The 25,646-nt window shown below is 34.5% G+C and overlaps 2 protein-coding genes across 2 annotated transcripts in view; one reads left to right on the forward strand and one right to left on the reverse strand.

Moving 5' to 3' along the window:
* Positions 1-9,045, forward strand: part of LOC149079981 (lymphoid-specific helicase-like) — a 95,789-nt gene extending 86,744 nt beyond the window's left edge. The window contains exon 18 of the mRNA XM_089238900.1: positions 4,517-9,045. Coding sequence (XP_089095026.1) covers positions 4,517-4,755 — 239 coding nt within the window. The 3' untranslated portion in view covers positions 4,756-9,045. The remainder of the gene's footprint in view (positions 1-4,516) is intronic.
* Positions 9,046-20,083: 11,038 nt separating this feature from the next.
* The window catches only part of LOC149079982 (UPAR/Ly6 domain-containing protein qvr-like), a 36,139-nt gene continuing 30,576 nt past the window's right edge, over positions 20,084-25,646 (reverse strand). Inside the window, exon 4 of the mRNA XM_089238902.1 lies at positions 20,084-24,690. Within this exon, the coding sequence (XP_089095028.1) occupies positions 24,476-24,690 (215 nt within the window). The 3' untranslated portion in view covers positions 20,084-24,475. The remainder of the gene's footprint in view (positions 24,691-25,646) is intronic.

A 25,646-nucleotide genomic window follows, 5' to 3' on the forward strand; every position in this document is an offset into this window, starting at 1 on the left:
ATTTAGTTTAATAATTTTTAATTTACTTAGCTTGAGGGTTGTTCAACGAGTAGAGTAGTCATTGAAAATTTCTGTCTGGATAGAAAAAATGATTTTGTGTTAACTACTTCATGAGATCTTGGACAGTAACTAACACACATTTATCATTCAAAATTATGGTCTACATTTTGTGTATAGGTGAAACAAACCAGTTTGATACATAGGCCTATTCTAGGTTTATAGCATTCAATTGTCTTCTGTATTTTTAGGGCAGGCAGAGGCATAAACAATATTGACAATGTTCAGAAAAGAGCTAGAAATGAAAGTGCTTCATTTGTCAAAAACTATTACATTGAGACAGAGTTTAAGCTACGGTCGCATTTTTTGCAAAATGCAAAAGGAAATCTTAGAATGCAAAAAAAGTGATAGCTACTTTTGCAAAAAATGCGTACAGGAGGTATGGAACGAGTAGACATCCAACCATTAATCATTATTTTAGCATTTTGCTAAAGGTTTTTCTCCCCATTTTCGCTTTTTTGCGAATTTTTTAATCTAGTTTAAATCCTGCGAAAGGAATTTTTTATCTAGTTTAAACCCTGCACTGAGAAGTAAAATATAAACAAATCCCTTTAAAAAATGATAGACAATGCAGTAAAACCATCCAGTTCACCTTGACTTATTTACATTGAACCTTGTAATTTACACAATTTGCACTGTGCTTTTGAAAGTGGTGGTCTTGAAAGAGTTTCATTCTTAAAAAAATTAAGTGTCTGCATTATCTATTGTGCATCAAGGAAGAGATTTGACGTACTGGACTTTGGAAGACGCCAAGCCAATAATGAATGTAGTTTATATCGTGAAGGGGACAGAAAAGAATTATCTGCGGTTGCTGGTACCCTGTTTTGGCCAAAAATTGTTTTTGTAGCCAAGTCATTTCTGTCATTTCGCTTTGGCTCAAGTCAATGTTGCAGGATACTGAAATAGAGCTATGAAAAAATAATAATTTAAAATTTTTTTTATAGAAATAATGAAAAAAAATCCCTTGAATTTTTTTTTCATGCTGTCTAGGGGGGTACCCTCCCCATCCTATTTTTTAGGCATATTTTTCCTACTTTTTCTAATTTTTGAGTGGGAGCCCTGGAGTATAGAAAAACGGAAAAAAAATTTTATAGGCTTACAACAAAGCTTCACAATAATGAGAGAGGAAAGAAAACAGAACTTGTTTGAATTTATTCCACTGGCATTTTGACAAAATATTATGTCTTTGATCATGAAGTGGTTAAAGTTCTACCCCAAAAACGAACACATGTGGGAGATAGTACTTCTTGAATGCTAGAAAATGACACTGGTATCTTATTTTCAGAAAACATTGCTGTAAAGTGGTTTTACCCCTGGACCCATGTTTACCCCATTTGTCAGATCTTTTCACTTGGAATTAATTTTTTGAGAATGAATGACTGCGCATTACAGTTAAAATATATTTAATACCTAAAAGTCGAAAGCATTTATAATTCTATAGAATAAGCATGCATGCAAGAGAATGCAGGCTTTCATGACCAGTTTCATTAAAAAAAAAATTCCATGCTATAAGAGCAGTGTTTCCTAAAGTGGGCAATATCGCCCTTGGTTAGCAATGGAACGGTCCATGGGGTGATAGAAGTTACGAGTATAACATAGGATCCTATGGGTTTGCTTGAGTCGGGGTGATGAGCAAAAAAAATTCTGAAGAAGGGGGCGATAGAACAAAAAGATGCGGAAAATGCAATCTATGCCTAGGATTAGTTTATCCAATTTTTCTGTGAGTTCATATCTCTGCACAAGTCCTATGAAGCCTAAACTCACATTTGCTTTAACTGCTTAACCAGTCAAGTGGTTACGACGGCGTTTCCCATCGCTGCCATGCGTAATGTTGGTGCCTACGATGGCATTTGCCGGCGCGCAGACTTTTTTCGGTCTTTTTCACCAGTCAAGTGGTTAAGACGGCATTTGCCATCGCTGATATACGTAATGGTGTTGCCTACGACGGCATTTGCAGACACACAGACTTTTCTGTCTTTTTCACATAGAAATGACGAAATAATTTGTCATACATGTGCTGCCATCTCTGTACAGCCATCCTTCTACTTTATTATCTCATCACTAGATGGAGTTGACAATTATATTTCAAGGTCTGAGATTATTATTACTATTATCTTTGTCATGCTTTGCAAAGCTGCATCCCCATCATTTTTGTTTCAATTTCCAACTCCCTTGCGAAGATGCATCTGTTTTATTACTTATATATCTTTTAGCAAAGGTTCAACTACTATGGTTCCACATAAATCCATCAACAGCATTTCTTTTAGTCACAGGACATTATGACCACCCCTCCCCACTTTTGGGGTGTCATATTATGTCTCGACACATTCAAGCTATAAAAAAACATGCTATAAAAAAATATTTTGATATTTCAAACTTCCAAGAAAAGGGAAAAAGCACGCGCATCTTCAAAAAAAAAGTGGGCAGTGCGGGTAATGCTCGGAGAAATTAATTGGACAGTTGACTGGTTAAAGGCTAATGTTCCATAAATGGAACATAGTTTTTATTTACAAAAATATCAGATAAAAATTGATTCAAACATTTCCGGTTTTTTATCGTGTATAGAGAAGAGTTCAAAGTATTTTGAAATAAATTTGGATACTTCAGGTTGATATAAAATTTTTTGACAATTTTTAAATTCAACATTTTTTGGGCATTTTTTCCCCATTTAGATTAAAATTTGCCAAAATTTCAATTTTGAAGTAACTTGAAAATTGTTTTGCGTGTTTCTACAACTTAATATATTAATCAAAGTAAATCAATTAGTTTTTTTTTACTGTTAAATTTTTAAGAGCTACGCACGTTCAAAAATGCATGTTTCATTTGTAGAACATTGGCCTTTCAAGAGAGCGAGATTCTAGGGATATCTAATGTTCATTGTGCTGCTTCGATTTTCCCGTTCAAACTCAAGGGTGTTGTAATCATTCGACATGTGTATGGGGGCTAATTCTGGGTAATATGACACAGAGGAATGTGCTTTCTGTGGTGGATTGTTTACATTGGATGTGTACTTTTTTTTTTCTTGCATTCTTAGAAATGCATGTTTTTGCGAACTGCAAACTAATCAAACCGAGTTTGACAATTATATACCTTATTGTGTTCAGCTGAGTATAACCATATCAAAAAGATATCTCACATTAGAAGAAACTGTAGGATATTTAGAAACTCTTTCAGATTCCAAGTTAGAGGATGTAGATGTATGCCAATTACGTGCTAATGAAAATGGGAACATCATGGATGAAGATGATATTGTTGAAAATGATCTAGTATCAACAGTGTTCATATAAATAGTATATGAAATGCTAGGTAATTTTGCAACAACAAGGATAAGGTATTAGAAAACTCCTGAAATGTGTTCTTCAAAAGATGCAGGGCAGAGAGAAAAAAGTAACAAAATATAACTGCAACACTCAAGTTTCAAGAAGAGGCAAAACAGTTTTGAGCAATCCGGAAAAAAAAATTATTGCATGGGTAAAAAAAAAATTCTTCCTAGAATCCGATCAAAACCTCGGCTCTGGATTTCATTGGAAAAGATTTGTCATATGACAATTATAGCACATTGAACAATTCATTCAGAGTTGCAAGAAGCGGATCATATTTCGTAGTTGGAATTCCGAAGAGAAGTGAAAATGGACCTTCTACGAATGATGGAGGGGTTAATTATTTATCCAGGTCCATGTTGTCAACTGAAAAAAAGATGTCGGGTCATCTGATGGTCATAATATTGTGTCTGCGATGCAAGGACTGTGTGCGATTTGCCAAAAAAACACTGTATAAATGCTACCAATGTGACAAACGGGTCCATGAAATATGTTTTCCTTTCTTATATCACAGACATTAGAAAAATTTTTGAATTTTGTGCACTCATTTTTATGTTAAAAAAGTCAGTATGTGTTGCGACTTTGAATTTGTAGTAGAAAATAGAAAGTTCGTGTGATAACTGTATTCCAGAAATAAATAATCGTGAGAATATAGGCGATACCAGTTTCCTCTTTCACCTCTCCCCAAGTGCACAATGAAAAACAAAGAAAGTTTTTTTCTTCAAATTTAAAAGTTGATCTATGTATAAACATGCAAAAAGATCTCAAACTCCAAATTTCAAAACAATAAGTCACTTTGCTCATAGTTCGGCCTTTAAACGATTAAATACCTGCCCTACTTCAGCTGCAGCCATATCTCGTAAGCTGTGGAGATCACTGTTACTATTGAAGATTTCTACCTTGGATATAGAAAAACATCTGGAGATATCTGTCTGGATGACTGCTCTATATCCCAGTAACCTTTTTTAATCATCTATGTTAGATCTTCATCTAGTTTATGAAGTATTTTATTTTCTTCAGGTTATTAAATTTTTTTATTCAGCAGGAAGATTTACTTTTTTCCTTTTCTAAATTTCAGTAATTTTAATATACTATTTATAATGTGGATGAGTTAATACAAATAAAAATGATCATTTCAGGTTGTTTTGCCACCAATGATGATACTTTTACAAAATCACAGAAACCGGTTTCACCAGAGGAATTGATTTCTTTAATCAATAGCTCAGACATCAAAGCTTCTGTTCGTTGTGAATCATCTAGAGTTTTTACAAAGAAAGAATTAGATTTGTTGCTGGACCGTTCAGACCTAAAATCCGGAAATAAAGAGTCAAAACCCATCGCTCATGAAGTAGAGGGAGTCTTTAAAGTGATTTCATGATTCACAAATTTGTCATCCAAGTACACTAGGTACAGCACCATCTAGGTGCAAAATTTTAATATTTTTTTATTAAAAATAATTTTTTATCTTGAAAAAGCATTTTGCCAGACTGCATTCTCATACTCCTATTGGTAGATTTCATATTGCATTTTGAAATGCGTGATGGACATTTGGCCGCTTTGTATTTTCCTACTTGTTTTTTGTTTCGATATTTTCATGCGCACATTTTTTTTTACTGCAAATTATTTTGTAAAAATTTTAGAATGTCTGTTTATTCTTCAGTGTAATATTTGATTGGTTTTTTTTTTTCAAACTTCATCCTTATATTCTGGATTATGTTAGAATGTTGAGTAAAATATTTTGCTTTTTAAATTAGGAAAAAAAAAAGTTACAAACTTACTCAAATCTTCTCATTTAAGCCTTTTTTTCCTCAATTACATAATAACTCAATATTTATTATACCCTAGTTATCATAATACTAATAGGGTTTGGAATAAACCTTGTGCTCGAGAATATGATGCTATGCATATACAGTAAAACCTGTCTTTTGTGGACACTCGCGGGACAAGAAAATTTGTTCATAAAAGAGAGGCGACCACATAAGAGGGGGGTCCGTGCTGAAACTGTAAAATACAATATTGGCAATAACTGAAATGGTTCTTTGTTTGCTAATGAATGAAATTCTGACAATATAAGGTGGCGTTGAAGTATGAACATGCGTAATTACTGCAGATTCTAAATTAAAATTATAAAAGAAATATTATACAGTCAGCCCCCCGTATTCACAGGGGGTTACGTTCCAGGGGTGACCGCGAATACGGAAATTCGTGAATAACTGAAACCATAGTTTTTCTTCTATATCTCGTTTATTGAACATCATGAGAAAGGGCAGGATGACGCAGAGGTGGAAGGGAATGTAAAAGAGGGTGCAACGATTGTTGGCGATGTTTTCTGAAAGAACGTTGACACTTTTCTGTTTGCCATTTCTTCTCTTCATATCATCAAGTATGTTGGAGTATGTTGACAAGGCTTTCTCTACTAATTTTTCTACATGTGAAGAACGTAAAATAGAGGGATCTATGTTAGGAAAATAATCTATTGCTTATTTGAGCTTGCTTGCGAAGCTTTTCTGCTATGTTACTTGTGGTCAACTTGTCTTCTACTTCTTTATCTTGATCTTTGTCTGGTACCGCTTCAGTTTCAGGACCAGTCAGCTGCATTAATTTCTCCTCGGTCAATCCAGCATTGAAAGAAATTTGAGTAGCATGTATTCACTAACAAGGTAACTCCAGACTTCCAGAACAAAAAACTGTTTTAGCCAATTCAGGAAAAGTGTTTTCATAGTCCAAGCCTTTTTATTGTTTGTCCAAAATACTGGTTGCTTTGGCTTATTTTTCCCTCCAATTCTCACACATTCACAGATTTGAAAATAGTGGTGGGCTTTATCATGCTACCCATATACGCATTTGCGCCAAACTACAAAGTAAGTCTATCTCTACGTGCCTTAAAACAAGGAGCTTGCTTTTCTTTTATTGCTTAATTTCTTTGCTGCATTTTCTTTCAAAATAATGTAGTTTCGTCAGCGTTAAACACCTGCTAAAGTGCATAACTCTTCCCTTCAATAATTTTCTACAAAGTCTTTGGAGGTGTTCTAGCTGCCTCCTAGTCAGCAGAAGCTTGATCGCTGGTGATTTTTACATTGCATGATCTCAATCGTTTCTTAAACTTACGGAACCAACTTTTACTTGCATAAAATTCTGATGAAATAGACGTTTCACCAGCCCTTTCCTTACGGAAGAGTAACATTTTTTGCCTTTTGTGTTAAAATATTACAATCAATTGTAATACCTTTTTGTATCAGTCTTGTACCCACAAAAAAAAAACATTTTCTGTATGAGAAACACAGGGATCCCATAGGCGTTGCAAAGTTTTGACTGCCATGGGTGCAACTACAGCTGAACGAATTTCAGATTCCTTTTTCTTGATATATCTCACCGTAGATTCATTGATTTCGTAATAGGAGACCACAGCAGGTATTGACTTACTTTTGCCAAGCATAGTCAATATATCCAATTTTTCTTGTGAAGTTTTCACTTTTATTTACTTTTTCAAAGCATTATCAGTAGCACTAGAAGAATGAGCCATCCTAAACAAGCACAACTCAACTTTTGTAAACAAAACACTTGAATGACGATTGCTGAGTTGTCAAAAAAAAAAAAATTTCAATAAAGCAAAAAAAAATCGCGAATACAGGGGGCCGACTGTACAGAGTTTACATACTGAATTTACATATTTTGAAAAACCTGATCAATCGATGTTTGGTGGGTTTTGCCAAGTACTTCTACTCCTTCAAACATTAGTTCCATGTGGCCCGCGAGCCAGCTGTTGTCCACCCCTAGTATATATCATAGACTGAATATTCTCAATATTTTTTTGCAATCTTTTACTCCATTCTTTGCACCTTTTTCATTTGTCATTGGCATCAGCAGATTCACTGCACAGTTAAATAAAATTAAATAAAATTCTGTAGCGCACATGAAACAATCCAACCAACCATTCAAAGCTTTGAAGTTGATCAGTTTGAGTTCTTCTGTCTTGAGCTTTTGCTTGTAGAATTGGGTTGGTAACAGTTAAATTTTTACTTCTTGCTAAAACAAACCAATCGTACACAACTGTGTATAAAGCAAGTTCTCTGTTTTCAGAAATTTATTTTCTCCTAGCTTGATTTCTGTTTCTTAGCCATTCTTGCCAGTGCCTATTTTTCTTTAAAATGAAACATATCTCTGTGTACTCCCGAAACATTGAATTCATTTGCAAGAGCACTGACTCCCATTATAAATTTTTTACCGTATTCAATGACATAATTTTTTTCTCTTCAGAATCCTATCTCTTAGTGATAGAGAACAACGATTATACTAAATCTGGACATATGAAATCGTGTAAAATACACAAGCACAACCATAGTGGATCAAATATTAGATTTCATGCTATCACCTAGTGAGCATAATTTGAACATAATTTAAAATTCCAACTATTGGTTTTTGTACAGGGGTTTTACTTCGATGGAATGAATGTTGAAAAGGATGTTTGTGACCATTTAAGCAGGGGTTCAAAATACATTATCTAAATAGGCTTTTTGCTGGGATATTTTTATTTAACCATAAAACAGGTAACTGCATCTGAGGGGTGACCTTTAAGGGAGGTTTTACTGTACTTGTCTATGCTTTGAATACTTTGAAAAAAAAATTCAACAAAGAGTGAGAGAAGCCTAGATAATTGAGTATATCACCTTCAAATAAAAGTTGACTGATTTGTTTTTGATCTGTTTTGAATTTGTTAAGTTATGAAAATTTTAGCAATTTACAGAAAATATAGGGAAATTATGTAAAATTTAAATGAACCATAAACTCGAAGGCCTTTTCTTCACCTGATTATATTTAAAAAAATACATATTTTTTTGTGTGTAGCATTTGATAATTTTTTTTTGTATAGAAAATTAATAAGAACAAACAGAAGTTTTTAAAATTTATTTGTGTCACAGAACAAATGTGAAATTTATATTTAGTAGACTCTTGCTAATCTGGCACATATAGGACCAGGGTGTGCCGAAATGACTGGAAATCAATTGAAAACCCTTTGAATAATGTAAACTCTTCACACCTGAGCCAAAATTGGCTATTAAACATTTTTTTTTTTTTTGGTTTGTGTTTATATATGCCAAAGTGCCTGTTGAAAATAAAAATGATTAATTAATTTGGTAGATACCTTCACTAGACTATTTGAGTTAGATGCACATGTGTACCTCAGGTCTTACCTTGAAGAAAGAATCATTTTTAAAACTGTTAGGCAAAGATGCTAAACTTCATCACACAGACATGTTTTCCTCTTCTATGCTCAAAGAAAACCTGCCTCTAAAAATGCCAGATCAGACTAGCACTCAGTCGGATTATCAAACCTACTGTGATTATTGTAATCAGATCAGGGTGTGCCAAATTGTCGAAATTACCAGAAGTCAATTGAAAAATCCTATTCAAATAATATAAACAAAGTGACATGTTACCCTTTTATCCTCAAAGAAAACCCACTTGAAAACGCTGGATTATCGAAAGTCTATTGTAGTGTTAAATTTCTCAAAAATATATGTTAGGAAGCATAATCAAGAATCTATAAATTGTGTCTGATGTTATCATTATTTGTTAGTTATACAGAACATTGAATTATGTTTAGTTGAGTCATTAGCAGAACTATATCTGTGATATTTTTTTTTTAGAAATAAAATTTTATTTCATGAATATGTATTTGTTTCATTCACAATTCATTTCATTAAAATTTCCATTATTTTGAAACTATTTTAAATAGTGTCTTAGACAGGGTTGTTCTGTTTATAAACATGTTGATTTTAACCAGGGACTAAACCTTATTTTTAACCAAGTGGTTTTTTTAAATCACACAAAAGAGGCTTAAATATAATTTTTTCCTTCTAAAATACATCAGTTTATTAGCCTAAATTTTTCATCCTTAACACATTTTCTAACCACCTGGTGCATTCTGATGCCCTATCTTTAGCAAGTGTATAAAGGAGGATTGCATCACATTTTACATGTAGTGGGGTGCTTATTATCTCATACTTTTTTTTCTTTGCAACGAAGGAACACAACAGTGGATTCATTAGTATCACTTGCTAGAGGCAGATGGATAATTACCTCAGACATTTTCTTTCCATAAAAAACAGCACATGTTGTATTGCATGTCACCACCAGGCTTAATATTCAAGTTTTTTTATACTTTCACCATTAACCCTGCCCCTCCTACCAATGAAGCAAAGTTCTACTATAGTGAGTGATTTATGAAGAATAATTAACTTTCTTATTCCAAAATGCTATAAAATAAGAATTGATCAGAATTTGAAAACTTGCATGAATACTCCCGAAGCAATGGAATTTTTATTTGGCAAAGGGAAAACCAAGAATATACTGATAGATGACGCTGTACTCTGGTAGTGGTATAACCTTTCTTGTGCACCCGCAATTGTTTCTGCTCTTCAACACCATCATTTTGTGGGAAGCACAAATTGTATCAAGATGCACTTTGCAACACCAGTGAAGCAGTTGCTGAAGAACAATTTCAGGAATAATAGAATGACACAATACCTGCAATTTTTGGCTTTGGGGGTACCTCGAGAATGATGTGTACAGTGGTCAAATAGCAAACTCTTGGCTGAATTGAGAAAAACACCCACAGCATTAAAATGACACACTCTGTTCTGTTGTTGAACATTCATTTTTTTTTCTACCACCTCGTAGCAGAAAAACGGTGGACAACACATCAAACATTTAGTCATTAAACACTGTTTAATGACTTTATTTTTGTGATGGTTTATATGAAATAGTGTGATATGCTAATTAAATTGTCATTTTGACCCGACTGGTTATAGTTTCCATTCTGATAGTAAATTTCCCACATGTTAGATGAGCACAGCACCGTCTATTTTACATTTTTAGGTATATATATAATTTTTTTTCCTTCGCCAAACATAATACTATTACTTCAGGAATATTCATGCAAATTTCCAAGTCATTCTGACCAGTGGCTCTTATTTCACAGCATTTTAAAAAATCTGAACTCAAATTATAATCACTTCGTATTTTGAAAATCATCTGTGAATAATCCGCATTAATTATGCTTCATTAAACACTTTTTTTTTTTGCTTAGTTTTCATCAGTTTTTGGAAAAACTTCCTAATTAAGCTAACTTATGTGGTTGATAACATTAAAATAATTTTCAAACACAAAATAGTTCTGTGCATTAAGCAAACTAATTGAATTGTAAAAATTGGTTTTTGTTAAAATGAAATATTTATAGGTTAATTATAATATGAGAATAGTGGATAATTACATTAATCATTTTGATAAATTATCGGAACATTGATTTTTCAGCAATATAATTGTTCTTAATGTAAATGCCATTTAAACTAAAAAAACCCCTGTTTTTTTTGTTTAAAACATTTACCAACTTTGGTATTAGATCATAGCTTCCCAAACTTTTTGTTCCATCGCCCTCCTCTTAAAAAAAAATGTTTCTTCTCATAGCCCCCATTTCAAGTCTATAGGATCCTATACTAAATCCAAAGCTTCCACTGCCTTCCCAGAGAGGCGATATTGCCCACTTTAAGAAACACACTGTCTTAGGCCAGTATTACAGTACAAAATTTGATAAAATTTTTTATAAAACTTATTACACTGTATAAAAGATTTATATAAAATTGTTTTTGCAAAAGTTTTCGTTAGTCTTGTGCTGTTGCTGGTGGTAGTTATGGATGAACTTTTTTTACCATTTGCAATCTCTGTAATGGCTTCGGTTTAAAAAAAATTAGCTTGTGGATGATTGTATGCTATTAGATGGAATAATTTGTGGAAGAAACCTAATTTTTGATGCATTACATCCAGCTAGGAACACAACTTTTTATGAACAATGAATGTGTGTATCAGTTTACGAAGAATTTGAGGAATGCAAAGCCCAGAGAAAGTTTAGCGACTTAAGAGCTGCATTCAAGCGGCTTTGACGCCATCTATAGCTGGTTATAAGTGTTGGTCACGTACGCAGTGATGGTAACTCGTGGGAAATTTCCCATATTCGTGGGAAAAATTAGCAAAAATTGGTCCACATGGGAAATTTCTTGGCGTTTGTGGGAAATTTTGAGAGGTCATCAAACAAAAGAATTTTTGTTGAAAAAATATATAAATGCAAAACACACACACACAATGATTTTCTAGTGTAAAATAATTGACTATATATTTACACCAATAGATGGCAGCAAAAATTTCGTCAAAAGGGAAATTTTCGAGGGAAATTTTGCTTGACGAGGTTACCATCACTGCATGTACGCATTTTCAGCGATTGAAACTGCAGAATAGGAAGCGCATCAGCATAACTTATCAAACATTGATGAGGAGGCAATGTTTGATAAAAGATTTCCCACCTGATATAATGTATTGGTTCACTGTCAACCATCTCAGATAGTAATGAAATAAATGTATCATCAATATGAACCAACAAATCCAGTGATGTGTCAAAACGGTCGAGCTCAGATATAACGAAGTGGCACGTGAAAAACATTCGACATATCCGATATTCGTGAAACCTGATAAACCATAAATATTTGAGTTCAGTGAGAAAAACTCACTTATCAACCTATTCGTGATGATGAAACAGGTGATCCTGGAACAGACTTAAAAATTTAAGAAAATTAAAATGAAAATTTACGTATGTCAAACATTAGAGATATTCACGTAGCTTTTGAATAAAGTATTAATACTCGCGTACTGCAGTCAGTGGTTCTCAAAGTGTGAGTCGTGGCTTCTAGGGGTGAGTCCAACCTTTATCAGAGGCGAACTGGCTATATTGATGTAAAACTGTTCAGTGATTTGAATTAGTAGTTCAAGCAATAGTATGGTAGTACTTCATTGATTCGAGCTTTTTTTTAATTGAAAATACAACTTTTTATTTTATGGAACTTATAATCCATTGAAAAAAAAATCTATCTACTAGTGTGATTCTCCAAAGAAAAACTTGGAAACAACCCCGCTCATAGATTGCCACCCACCACATGTAACCTTCATTGCCCCATCCAACCCCAATCTTGCTATAATCCCTGTCTGCAAAACTTAAGAGTATCATGATGCCCCAGGTCCTGATTGGAAGTACCAGAAGTATAAGGCTTAATTTACATGAATCATAAATACTGTACTCTTTCGGAAATAATATACCATTTCATATATGCCAACAAAATACCATAACCCAATTTCATATTTTCGTGTATCTATTGATCACACAACCATCATTCGAACACCTTCCTCCCTCCTTATCATTAAATGTCAGCAAATGCAAAACTCCCCCCACGGGGGGGGGGGGGAATATGACCTCTTGTATCCTATATACGTATATAAATATGTTCGTTCGTTATAATAACATTTTCAACATTATTTTAGTATTGCATTGCAGGTTCACTAGGACGGAATTAAATTTGTTACATAACCGATAAGTATCTAACCGTTTGTTTCTGTTTTTGTAGTCAGCAAGAGAAATTCAGATCTCTAGATATTCACATACCGTATTAAGATCATTGTAGCTCCAACTGACTACGTATATACAACTCATTTTCTAATTTCTTTATGAAATCACAAAGTATATATACGTAAACTTCAGCAATTGAAACTGCAGTATACAAAGCATCAACATTAATCTTTTTTCAAATATTGATAAAGAGTGACTTTTATCAAAGTTGCCCATTACACTATCAATGTTTTTTGTCACACTTATTCTATAAATGATCTTTGGCGAAGAACTTTTACAGTGTAATCCCGGACTTAGATGTTCAAAAAATTCTAAGAGCTTAAAATCTTTAAAAATGTAATTTCAACAACTTGTATGAAAGTGAAAGTTCTGAAAGTCATTTGTTTCCCATCATTAATACGAAGAGTAAATGTTCGATCAAGTAACGTAATTTCTTACTTTTGCACATTTGACATTAAATAGTTTTGTCTACTTGATTTTGATGAGTAAAATATCTATGCAAATATTAAGATATTTTTTTATTTAATACAAATAAAAAAACATGTTTTCCAGAATAAAATATCCTTTGAAAAATTATCCGGATTGATGTTTTTAGTTTAAATAACATCGCAGCTAAAAAAAGAATGTAGATTGCAGGTTTTGGATGTAATACAGGATGGTCCAGAAGTCGGGACTAGTTTTGAAAAGAATATAAATACATACTGCAGGGCCATAACTAAAGGGGGGAGTGGCAGTTTTAAGGTGGGAGCAAAGAACATTGTTACAAAAGTATCGAATTTTTAAAGTTGTGGGGGCATCAAAAATCCTAGTTACGGCCCGGACATACTATATATATGAATAGTGTCCCACAATCGACTGACGGTTTTCAAAATGGTATAGCAAGAAAACTGATAGATATTAGTCTTTCTTGCGGAATATAAATGTGCGAAGTCATTAATTTCAGCTGTGTCATTCATGTTGCAAGGGCATGTATAGTTATTTAAATAAAAAAATAACTTTTTATACGGACACCTTGTGCTCAGAAACCCAATTAGAAAGTTGTTGCTCTGTCTTTCCTGACGCCAACAAAAAAAAAAAATTATTCCATGTTTTTCTAAGTGCAATATTCGTAGAGATATCTTGAATTCAAAAATCTGAGAAAAGAGTTGGGAAAGAAGCGTCTGTTAGTTTCATAGGCGGAGATTGAATTGGAAGTCTGGGGGGGGCACGATGATGATGTCAGCCCCCCCCCCCCTGTATCTCTGCCCATGGTTAGTTTCTGTTGTTCTTTCCCAACTTTCCTCTGGTGTTTGAATTCAAGTATCTCTGCGAATATTGTATTCGGAAACGTGGAAATGTTTTTTGTTGGGCTCAGGAGAGAGAGGGCAACAGCTTTGTAATTGGGTTTTTGAAGACTGTGTCCGTATAAAAAGTTATTGTTTTTTATAAATTTTACTAACAATACCTTTCAACATGAATGACGTAGCTAAAATTCCTGACTTCGCATATTTATATTCCGCAAGAACGACTTTAAATGTGTCAATGGAAGAGAAGGTTTTAAGTTTTTTTTTTACTCCATCCATTTTATTTTCATCCTTACTTCCAGGTTACAAATAACATGACAAAAAATGCTATATAGGCTTGACATCTTCCGCATCACTTAAGGTGCGCATGTAGAAATTTTGTAAGAAAGAAGAAAAGGTTTGAAACCACTTCTTTCATATGCTTTAAACCGTTTGTCTCTATATAATTTTAACAGTATTTTTATAAATATATATATTTTTTCAAAACCGCGGTCCAGACTTCTCAACACCCCTGTATCTGTAATTATAAAAAGAGTATATTTTCTTTCGATATATATTTTTTCCCACGAAAATGTTTTTTTTTTCGCCGTCCATCCCCCCCCCCCCTCTCCCATATGTACGCCTCTAGTTAATAAAGATGTAGTGAAGGAAGGAAGTTCGGAGAGGATTATATACTACTGCAAGAAATGAAAATCCAAAGACCGGGATTACACTATAACAGTTTGATGAAAGCTCTTTTTCAAAACGAAATACAGCCAATAAGCTGCTCGAATGTAACCAATAGAAGCATCGGTTGCATCAACACCTTCTATAGCAGAAAGCCTCCGTGCGAAGCTTCGTCGTCACTGAAGTCGTTCATTTCACCTGTCGCCATTAGATAAAGAAGGCCAGCGTATGCGAATTCTTTCCTCTTTTTTTGCAGTATATTCAATGACAATTGGTGAAAAATTAGAGCCTCCTCTATATACGTATATGAAAGCGTCTTAGGTGAAATGGACGACTTCAGTGACGTCACGAGCTTCGCGCAGAGGCTTTCTGCTATAGGAAGTGTTGGTTATATTTGCGCGAATATAACCCAATATTATTGGTTGTTTCTTTTTTTCTCAAGTTTTGTAAAAGATCTTTTATCATTCTTTTATAGTGTTATCCCGGCCTAAAACTAACGTTTAACATTTGTAAAACTTTTATACCGTAATCCCAGCCCAAGACGAGGAATCGTAATGCGTAAAAAAGATTGAACCTAAAGTAGAAGATGAAAATATATTGCAATTGACAATGTAGAAGACTGGCTCACTTATGGTTGAGGGGAACCTCAACCATATATAACCTTCCCCTCATTTATAAAGGGGAGGGGAAGAACGAAAGTAAAATAAGAAGCGAGATCTAAACAGAGAGCAGTGACTACGGAGCAATTTTGAAATCAAAAATGATCTGGAAATAATGTCTTATAGACAAGGATATACATATTCAAGAAACTATTTATTGTGTTACGACAGAATGACTTGAATAAAATTGTGAGTTATTGGTAAATGCATGGGTTGAGGTGAATGATCGTACTCTAATACAGTTTTCCGAAAGTTGTGGAACAAACATTCTATAAGTCAGAATTTTGAAACCAAAAATAAGATAATACAGTCGACACTCGATATAACGAGCCCCTTCGTCCCGTCGAAAACGAACGTAATATTGGGAGGGTCGTTATATCGAAAGGAAAACATATATGAGGAGTTCACAACCATAGTCGACCAAGTCCATTTATTTTTATTATGGATAATAACATCTTAGTCTTTGATAGACAATTAATTCAGTTCAAGTGATGTAAAGGAATTAAATATATGTCAAATATATATATATATATGTCAAAGTATATATTAATATATATGTCAAAGTTCAGTTGAAACTCTTATTTTTAGTGGAATTTTACAAAATTTTGATCAAATTTTGATTAAAATTTTTTTTAGTATCCGTGATAAAGATAAATGGACTTGGTCTACTATGACTGTGAACCCCTCATATGATAGTCGTTATTAGGACTTATCCTACCGGTCGTTTCGTTGTAATGGAATGGAATGGTCGCTATAACGTGTGGTCATTATAATGAGCTTCGACTGTACTATGAAAATTGGTCCAAGTTTAGACCATGCTATAATTATTAATTATTGAGTTTCTCACAAAGGTTGCAGATCTTGTAATAATAAAATGAGACATGGAGAAAATGCGTTTTTGCTAAAATAAATAAAAATAAGTTAGTATATATGTATTATGTCTCTTTATTTGGATTCATTTTTGGTACTCCATTTTTTATGCGTTAAATCAATATGTAATTCGATCGAGAACAGCGACCGAATTTGGTGACCAAGATGGTCTAATCCTCACATTATCTTACACGTAGCCCCAAGGGCGTAGCGAGAAGGGGACTTCGGGTCTGGTTCCCCTCCGAAATGTGAGAAAATGACTGAAAAAAATGGCCGAATCTATTGTTCTATCACTTTGGTTCCCCCGAACGAAATTTCTGGCTACGCCCCTGCGTAGCCTTATAAATACGGATGCTATTGTTTAATTAAAACAAAGAAATCTCTGATTGCGTCAGCATTGATGTCCAACATGAAAATCGAGGATGCCATCTTTATACGTCTTATCTGTGACAAAATAATACCACATTAAATGCATGTAGGTCAGTATGAGTGCTCAAACTGTGACATTGCACCGCTTCGGTAAGGCGGGGTTCACACAGGACCAATAGATATAAGCGATAGGACAGCTTATCGTATCGGTCTAGTAAGGCATACCGGCGCGATACTGCAACCGATGCAACATGAAACTCGGCACGGATTGGTTCGAAAACATGAAATTCTAGTTTGTAACCAATCCGTGTCAAGTTGCAAGCTGCATCGCTTGTAATATCGCACCAGTGTGGAATGCAACTAACAAACCAAGTGTTACGTTCAACTATGTTCTACTAGCTGTACCGCTCTTCTTACCTCTCTCGAGATTCTGATAGTTCTGAGGATCTTGTTGAACACGTTTCGGTGGGGAGAGAGTTTTCTTCCAGTGATCATCGTATAGTCAGATTTCACTGTAACTTTTCTTCGGGTAAGGTTGATAACAAAAGACTGGTTCCTTGTTTTCGAAGAACTAACTTTGATGTTTTGAGAGGAAAGTTAGCGGAAGTTTTCAAGGACCGGTTAATCAGTAGGGGTGGTAAGTCAATGGGAAGAATTTAGTTCGAAGTTGTCCTCTGTTTTGCACGACGTCATACCCTTTGTTCGAAAAAAGCGTGTTTGTACATCGCACCCTCTATGGTTCACGATTAGCGTGAGTAACCTTTATCTTGAAAAGAAAAGAGCATTCAGAGAGTATAAAAGTGGACGAGGTGACCTATCATTGTTTACTGATAAAAGAAGAGTGTTGAAGAAAGCGATAAGGGATAGTAAAAAGGAAGTTGAATCTAGGTTGGCAGATAACATTGGCTCTGACCCAAAATCATTTTTTCGATACGTCAATAATGGATGTAAGGAGACAGTTGGCCCCTTCTCGATAGGAGGCTCGAGGTTAGAGAGCAATGTAGGCATGTGTAGTGCTTTCAATGACTTTTTTCGCGTCGGTTTTTAATGGAGATAATGATGTTCGATATACGGGTGTTGCATGGAGTAATAAAACCCTCAACGATATTCAAGTAGAAGACGTGGAGGTCCTAAATCTTCTAAGAAATGTATGTGCAAGCAAAGCGCCAGGACCAGATGATATCTATCCCAGGGTCCTCAGGGAATGTGCTAATGAATTGTTGGGGCCAGTCGCACAGATATACAGGAGTAGTGTTGCTGAGGGTATTGTCCCAAGGGATTGAAAACTTGCTAATGTTGTTCCGATATTTAAGAAGGGTAGTAGAGAAGCTGTGTCCAATTATCATCCAGTGAGTATGACGAGCTCCCTCTCGAAAATTTTGGAAATTATCATCAAAAGGCAGTTTGTGAAGTGGATAGACGAGAATAATGTATTGTCGGATAATCAGCATGGGTTCAGGAAGGGGAAGTAATGTGTGACTAACCTCCTTTGTTTCTATGATCACGTGACGAAGGCTTTGTGTAGGGGGAAGATGTTTACCTTGATTTCCAGAAGGCATTCGATCGTGTCCAACATGGTAAACTCTTGAAGCGTTTACACGAGATTGGAATTAGGGGCAACTTGCTGAATGTCATAGAATCGTGGTTAAGAGATAGGTCGCAACGAGTTATGGTGAACGGGGAATTCTCTGGTTGGACAGACGTCACAAGGGGAGTTCCTCAAGGAAGTGTCCTTGGCCCCATACTTTTTTCACTTATACAAATACAAATACAACGCCACAACATGGTTTTATCGATAAACTCGATCAGGGTATCGATGGGATTACAAGCAAATTCGCAGATGATGTGAAGCTAATGGGGGTAATCGGGAATCAAAACGATAGGGAGTTGCTCCAGACCAACTTAAACAGGATTGCAGCATGGGCAAATGAATGGAGCATGACGTTTAGCGTTGATAAGTGCATGGTCGCTCATTTTGGTTCGAACAACCAACGGTTCTCTTACGAGTTGAATGATGTCACTATCCCGGATGCAACTAGGGTCACCGATATGGGAATTCTCATTGACGAGCGGCTTAGGTTTTCCGAACATTGTTCAGCGGTGGTCAAAAGAGCGAATAGAATGCTCGATCTCATTTTCAAAAAGGTCTCTTCGCGTTCTATTAAAGTCATTCTTCCGCTTTTTCGAGGCTTAGTTCGTTCTGGACTGGAGTATGCTGTAAGGTTTTGGAGACCATACCTACAGAGGGACATAGACTTGGTTGAAGGGGTGCAGAGAAGAGCTACGCGTGTCCTTATTGGCACACGGGGCTTGAGTTATGAAAAGAGACTTCATTTTTTGAATATGTTTACATTGGATGAACGCAGGTGTCGAGGAGATATGATCGAAGTGTTCGAAATTTTCAATGGGATGGATGGACCATGAACTTTTAGTACACCGCCAATCGACTGCTTTTACAAGGGGACACCAGTATCGATTGGTGAAGGACAATGCTAGGCTATGGTGTCGCAGGGAATTTTTCTCTAATAGGGTTGTTAATAAATGGAATAGCTTACCCCCGGAGGTAGTAAATTGTAACACAATTGACACGTTTAAAAAGAAATACGATAAACATGTTGGGGTAAATCGAGAAGCTATCCATACTTAGAATAAGACAATCATAAGTATTCTTTATGGACATTGTATAATATTTTATCATGTGTATATATCGTTTACAATTTTTGTTAATTGCATTTTTAATTGGGTTGCTGTATTTTTGAAATATATGACATCCATATTCTTATGGGCATCGTTTTTTTAGCCACCTCGTTGGGCATTTTGCCTGTTGTGGCGTTGTATTTGTATTTGTATTGTAATCACACCGTAAGTCGTACTTGCAGAGCGTGCCTTGAATCATGATAAGGTGGCCAGACGTCCCGGTTTTTGACTAATAAATGCAATGCTTGAAAATTGCTTTCGGGCACCTGTTTGTCCCGGTTTTTTTCATCGGGTAGGCTTAATCAGTTGTTTGCCTTACAATTGCCTAATTGTTTTAAATGCTTAATTGTTTTACAGTATTTTTTCACATTTCAAACTACTCACATTTTTGTAGTTGGCCGTGTTGTCAACAAGCCAGAAGTTTAGAAGGAATGTGTATCTTTCACGTCATTATGGTACAGAAGTGCCAACGTAGTACCTAAATTCAGGACTATTTTCACTAGACGCGAGAACCGGTATGAGAACAATCGCAAGGTTCTTCGTGGGACATTTGTTAATTTTCGCTTATTTTACATTATTTAGAATATTAATAACTTTTGATTTGAACAAAATAATTTTCGTGCAATAAGGTGAAAACTAAGAAAACGGAATTGCTATATTCATAGACTTATTCCTTATAAATTCCCATAAAAAAATTCACCAGAAACAAGATTTAATTCAACATTGAAGCTTTAATAGATTGGTTTTACACGGCAAGGATAACGTTAAACATTGAGATATTATTTATGTATATATATACGCATTGGGCGAGTTGTAATTAGAGTTCGTATTTTAAAAGTTTTGTGGGAGAAATCGTTGCTATGAACGACTTGGAGTTTGTTAGCAATAATCGAAGAAGTACTGATAAATTATTTTGGTAGAAGAAAAACTGAATGTCTGAATGATGTTGGTACAAAAGTATGCGATCGCGTATTAGAGTGAGAAGGGCAATAACACTTTTGTAACAAAAAAAACTTTTTTCTTTGTCCTTGGGGTTCAAGTTGTTATTTATGAGTTTCCTCGGCTTGGATAACCATGAAAATTATGATTACTTCCCTCAAACTTTGTTTTTGTGAATTGGTCATTTACCATTGGCTCATTGGGTGACTGGAACATTGAAGATGACAAAAAAAAAAACTTTTCACGCTGATAATAATTTTAAAAAGTGTAAATAAGTTTTAGAATAGAAGTCACATAACGGGACATTTAACAGAAAACAAAATTTGAGTTGAAATAAAATTTTAAATTAAAAAAAATAATGGGATTTTCTCCATCTTTATTCCCATATATGTACATTCGGGTAATATGGAATAGTCGGGTAACATAAAATACCGGGGTTTCTTCAATTTCAGGCATGGTCGCGAAATGAAACAGTGATAAAGTATGTGAAAATGACCCCATGATGCTATAGAGTCAGTGTCGCTCGGTTGCCACCATCACCACGGCTGCTATAGGAGAACACATTTGTTTGTCTACTGCCTGCAATGTACTCGGGTAAGTTTGCAACGGTGTTTATTAATTATTAGACATGTGCGCACAAATTTGAAACTACGTACAATGCAGGAACGTCTTAAGAACATCATGGGTCCCCGGGCCAAGTGATTTTACTGAGGCCCTACCTGGAAAATTCTCAAAAAAATTCAACTACTTCTCGTTTTTCTGAGGCTCCCTCTTCTCTTGAGGCCCCCCCCGGGCCGTGCTCGGATTGGATAATTCTCCTCCCCCCAGACGAAGAAAACACCACACTGAAAGAAAAATTTGTATAACATATAGCTCACCTTGGGATTACAAAAAAACTGAAACCCCCACCCAGACAGGTGGTCCCTGGAACCGCGCTTGGTGTTTACCCAAAAAAAGTAGCTTCACCAAAGCATTCTCGACTTGTAGTATCTTATAAGGGAGAACACATCGAAAATATCATAGCAATTACTCTTGGAAGCTAAAACGTGAAGATGAAATGTATATGAGAATAAAAAGATTAAAAAAGTCCCATAATTTTTTTAAATTTAAAATTCTATTTTAACTCTAACTTTATTCTCTGTGAAACGTGCAGATACGGGACTGAACAATTCTAAAACTTATTTACAGTTTTTAAAATTATTATCAATGCGAAAAGTTTTCATTTGCTGCCATTTTCAATAGTAAATGACCAATTCACAAATATTGATCTCACCACAAAAACAAAGTTTGAAGCATAAAATTGTTGTATTCAGTCTTTATCAGCCGTAAGGAGAAATGTGATCTGCTAACCAAGAACGAAAACCGTGTTACGTAGGTTTTTCATATAAAAGTAAAACCTATTTAGTGCATGAAGAACCGAACCCTTGCAATCTCATTGGATCTGTATAGCTAGGGTCATATCTACATATTTTTTTGAAATTGTATTAGGACCCACTGTTGATACTGCTAGCCGTATATGCCGCATCTCTTACTTTACCACTCTGCACTTTTTCATTAATTTCTGCTTTATGTTCCTCATTATAACACACTTATATAAATTGTATTATCTTCAATTTTCTCAACCATAATATATATATATAAGCGGCTCCATATATTTTACTACATTTCTATATAAGTTTCCATTTTCCCAAACAATAATTTTTTATACTCAATCTTTTAAAATAAGAACTGAAATTTTTCTCGCCCGGTTTACTCAAATCAGAAGTGCAAATTCATTGTGTAACATCAGAATTTAAAATAATAACAGCAATATGTACGGATACAGCAAATTTCAATGTCAGCGTTTCAGGTTAAAAATGCATCAAAAGTAATTTTATATTTGTCAAAAACATTGTTTGGAAACGATAAAGAAATATGGCATCATTCATGAATGAAATGAAAAATATGAGAGACAAAAAAATTATGCAAACATTCTACAGCTTGCATTTTTCGATTGAAGTGTATCAATGACAACCGATTATTTAATAACTCACCAAAAACTACAGGCAATAATTAAAAAAATAAAGTTTCAGGGAATTAATAGTTTTTGAAATTATACATGTATGTATACATGAAATGGTTTAAAAAAAACTGCATCGTTGTGCACCCATAAAAGAAATGAATTTATTTTTGAAATATTTCGATTCATATAGCGATTTGTTTCGTTACAAGGGTACAGTTTTACACATGTGGTATACTGTATAACTCTCCTTAGTCAAGCTTTTGCGACAAAGTAACCTTATTTGGATGAAAATATATATTTAAAAAATTATATATCTTATTAGAGTGTTGTAAAACACATTCATTTTTTCCAAATAGAAATACTTTTAAATTTTTCAATATTCGAAATAATAAATTCCGAGCATAATAACTCTTTCGAAGTGCCCATTTTATCGATCGGTTTTTATATGTTCACATGTTTCACTTAAGACACACTTTTATTAAATATGCTGAATTTGCATTGATGCAAAATTGCAGTTCTTGGCAATTTACTAAATCTAAAAGCATGTCTTATCATATTTAAAGCGTTAATATGATTGATTTTTTTCTTTTTCAGCACATCATAGATGTATTTATGTATACGTACTCGCACGATGATATTCTATACATGTATATATTTGCAGGATAAGCTATTGCAAATCATATTAAACATGTATAATTGCATGTTCAACTTACTAATATATAGGCTATATATAGTCAACATTCTATGTAAAATTCATACAAAGCTCTGTAAAATTTTGTCACCAATACTTATGATATTTTGCGTAATATGACTAAAATGGCAACTTTTGAGAGTCTTCCTCGGTAAAATGTACAGAAAAACTATACAAACTTTATAGAATTGTACTTCTGAAAACATTCCATGGTAATTTCAAACTATAAAACATCTTTCATGGAAAAAAACTGAAAGATAGATTTTTCTCTTTCGCTTAAGAATACGTGTATATGTACAATTAAAATAATTGTCATTAGCTGCGGTTTTTCTTTTACCGAGAAAAAAAGAAACCAATTACAGAGGTACCTCGAATTACGAGTATTTCGATTTATGATCCAAGTTACGAGCGAATATTATTCGCTAAAACGGAGCCATATTGCGAGCAAATATTCGTTTGCGAGAAAATTTTCTTTCGACGAACGATATTTTGAAAGCTTTGAACAGGTCGAAGCCGATATTTTCGGAACTGTACTTTATTTGTCCTGTGAACAGAAATAACTTAATTCCACATGGCACGATACACTGTATTACGCCATGTTAATTTATATCTGAGTATTATTAATTTGGAGAGTGTGGAACGCACGCGAATTAAAAAAAAACCTCCATTATTTTATAGGAGAAAATTCGATTCGAGATATGAGTTTTTCATGATATGAGTATTATTCAGGAATGAATTGAACTCGTATGTCGGGGTATCAATGTACTTTGAATGGCAGCATAAAAGTTGGAAAACATTACGAAATTTAACAATTTTTTTATGGACTTTCTCATTTTCATTTCAAGAACATTTTGATGCAATGAAAATGAAATGCTTATTTTTCTGCATTTTTTGCAAGGTGTAAACAAGAAGAGGATGATTTTCTTTTCATATATATATTTCTTATGCAAAAAACATCGTACCAATTATACTGTACAGCCTTTAAGAATTTCAAAGATTGTTTCGGTTTTCTAATTTGGGCAAAAACAACCTTACTGGTATTGATATTTTTATATTTGGCAAAATACTCCTATCAAATATGAAATATTTGACAAAAAATATGCCTTAAAATTTTTCCATTAAGTGATATATTTTTTTTATTTTACAAAAATATTACTCTTCATAGAGATGAATATTTGTAATGAGCAATGTGGTCTTCGGAATCAGTTTGAAGTTTTTTCGTAATTTATTTTTTTCAACTAAATAAACCTTAACGATTTCTCTCTATAATATATAAATTGTCAATATCTTTGTGTAATATAAATATCGATTTATCCCGTGATGAATTCACACGATTTTCTTGTTTACACCTTGTTCCATAGCTGTACGTTGCCATCATTTCAAAATTTTGCTTTTATGTGGAGGGTACACATGAATCATATCAAGATATACACCAGTGAAGCTACTATATTTTTGGAGGGAGCCATACAGTTCATCTTCTGTTGTTAAGACTAACTAAAATATAGAAAAAGGCACACAGAAGGGTTAGTAGGGGAGAAGCCAACAATGAGGGAACTGAATTGCAGGTATCGCTCTCACAAAAGCACATCAAACCTTTTCCTTCAGATTCCAGCATGCAGACATGGTCAACGAGAAAAAGGTTGATTTGTAAATTAGATGTACATGTTCGTCGAATGACTTCGGCAGCTATAGTTAAAAAACAAAACAAAGATACAGATGAATTCACAATAATATTCACGTGTATAGCAAGATCTAGTCTAGTGTATCAATGTAAAAATTACACTGAAGTGCCAGAAAAACTGATACACCCACCTAATATCACGTAGGTCCTCCCTCGAGTACCCAGAACTGCTGCTGCACGACGTGGCATTGATTTCACTGATGTGTGAATGTAATCTGAAGGCAATGCACACTCCACGATTCTCTCAGGGCAGTCACAATTCCATAACGGTTGGTGATGATTTTGTACAGCACGTTGCAAGATATCCCACACGTGCTAAATAATGTTCATGTGTGGGAATTTAGGGGGTGAAGTCAGAAGAGTGTTTCTGGAGCCACTCCATAGCAGCTTCCGACGTACGTGTGTGGTGTCGCTTTGTCCTATTGGAATTGTTCAAGCCAGTCAGAATGCACACAGGACATGAATGGATGTAAGGCCGGCATTATACTACAATATTTTCTCAGAAAAGTTCTTTTATAAAACTTGAAAAATGAAACCAATAAGCGTATCGGTAACATTCGAGTGAATGTAACCAATAGGTTTATTGGTTAATTTTTCAAGTTTTGTAACAAATCGTTTACCAAAAAACTTTTATAGTTTAATCCGAGCCTTGGTGATTGGAAATGATTTTTACGTACTGGTCACCATTCAGAGTCATCTGTAGCCTTATGAGGTGTCCCATATCATGTCAACTACACGTATCCTATACCAGTGTTTCCCAAAGTGAGCAATATCGTCCTCAGTGGGCGATGGAAAGGCTCAGGGAGGCGATAGAAGCTACGGGTGTAACATAGGATGCTATGGGTTCGCTTGAGTTGGGGGCGATGAGAGAAAAAAATCTCTGAAGAAGTGGGCGATGGAACAAAAAGTTTTGGAAACTATGTCTTATATCATGACATAGCCTCCATCAGCTTGAACAGTC

Source organism: Pholcus phalangioides, unplaced genomic scaffold (genome assembly GCF_987345545.1).
Source record: "Pholcus phalangioides strain wild (caught in Gottingen) unplaced genomic scaffold, Ppha-v1.0 ptg000011l_1, whole genome shotgun sequence".
Taxonomy (NCBI): Eukaryota; Metazoa; Arthropoda; class Arachnida; order Araneae; family Pholcidae; genus Pholcus; species Pholcus phalangioides.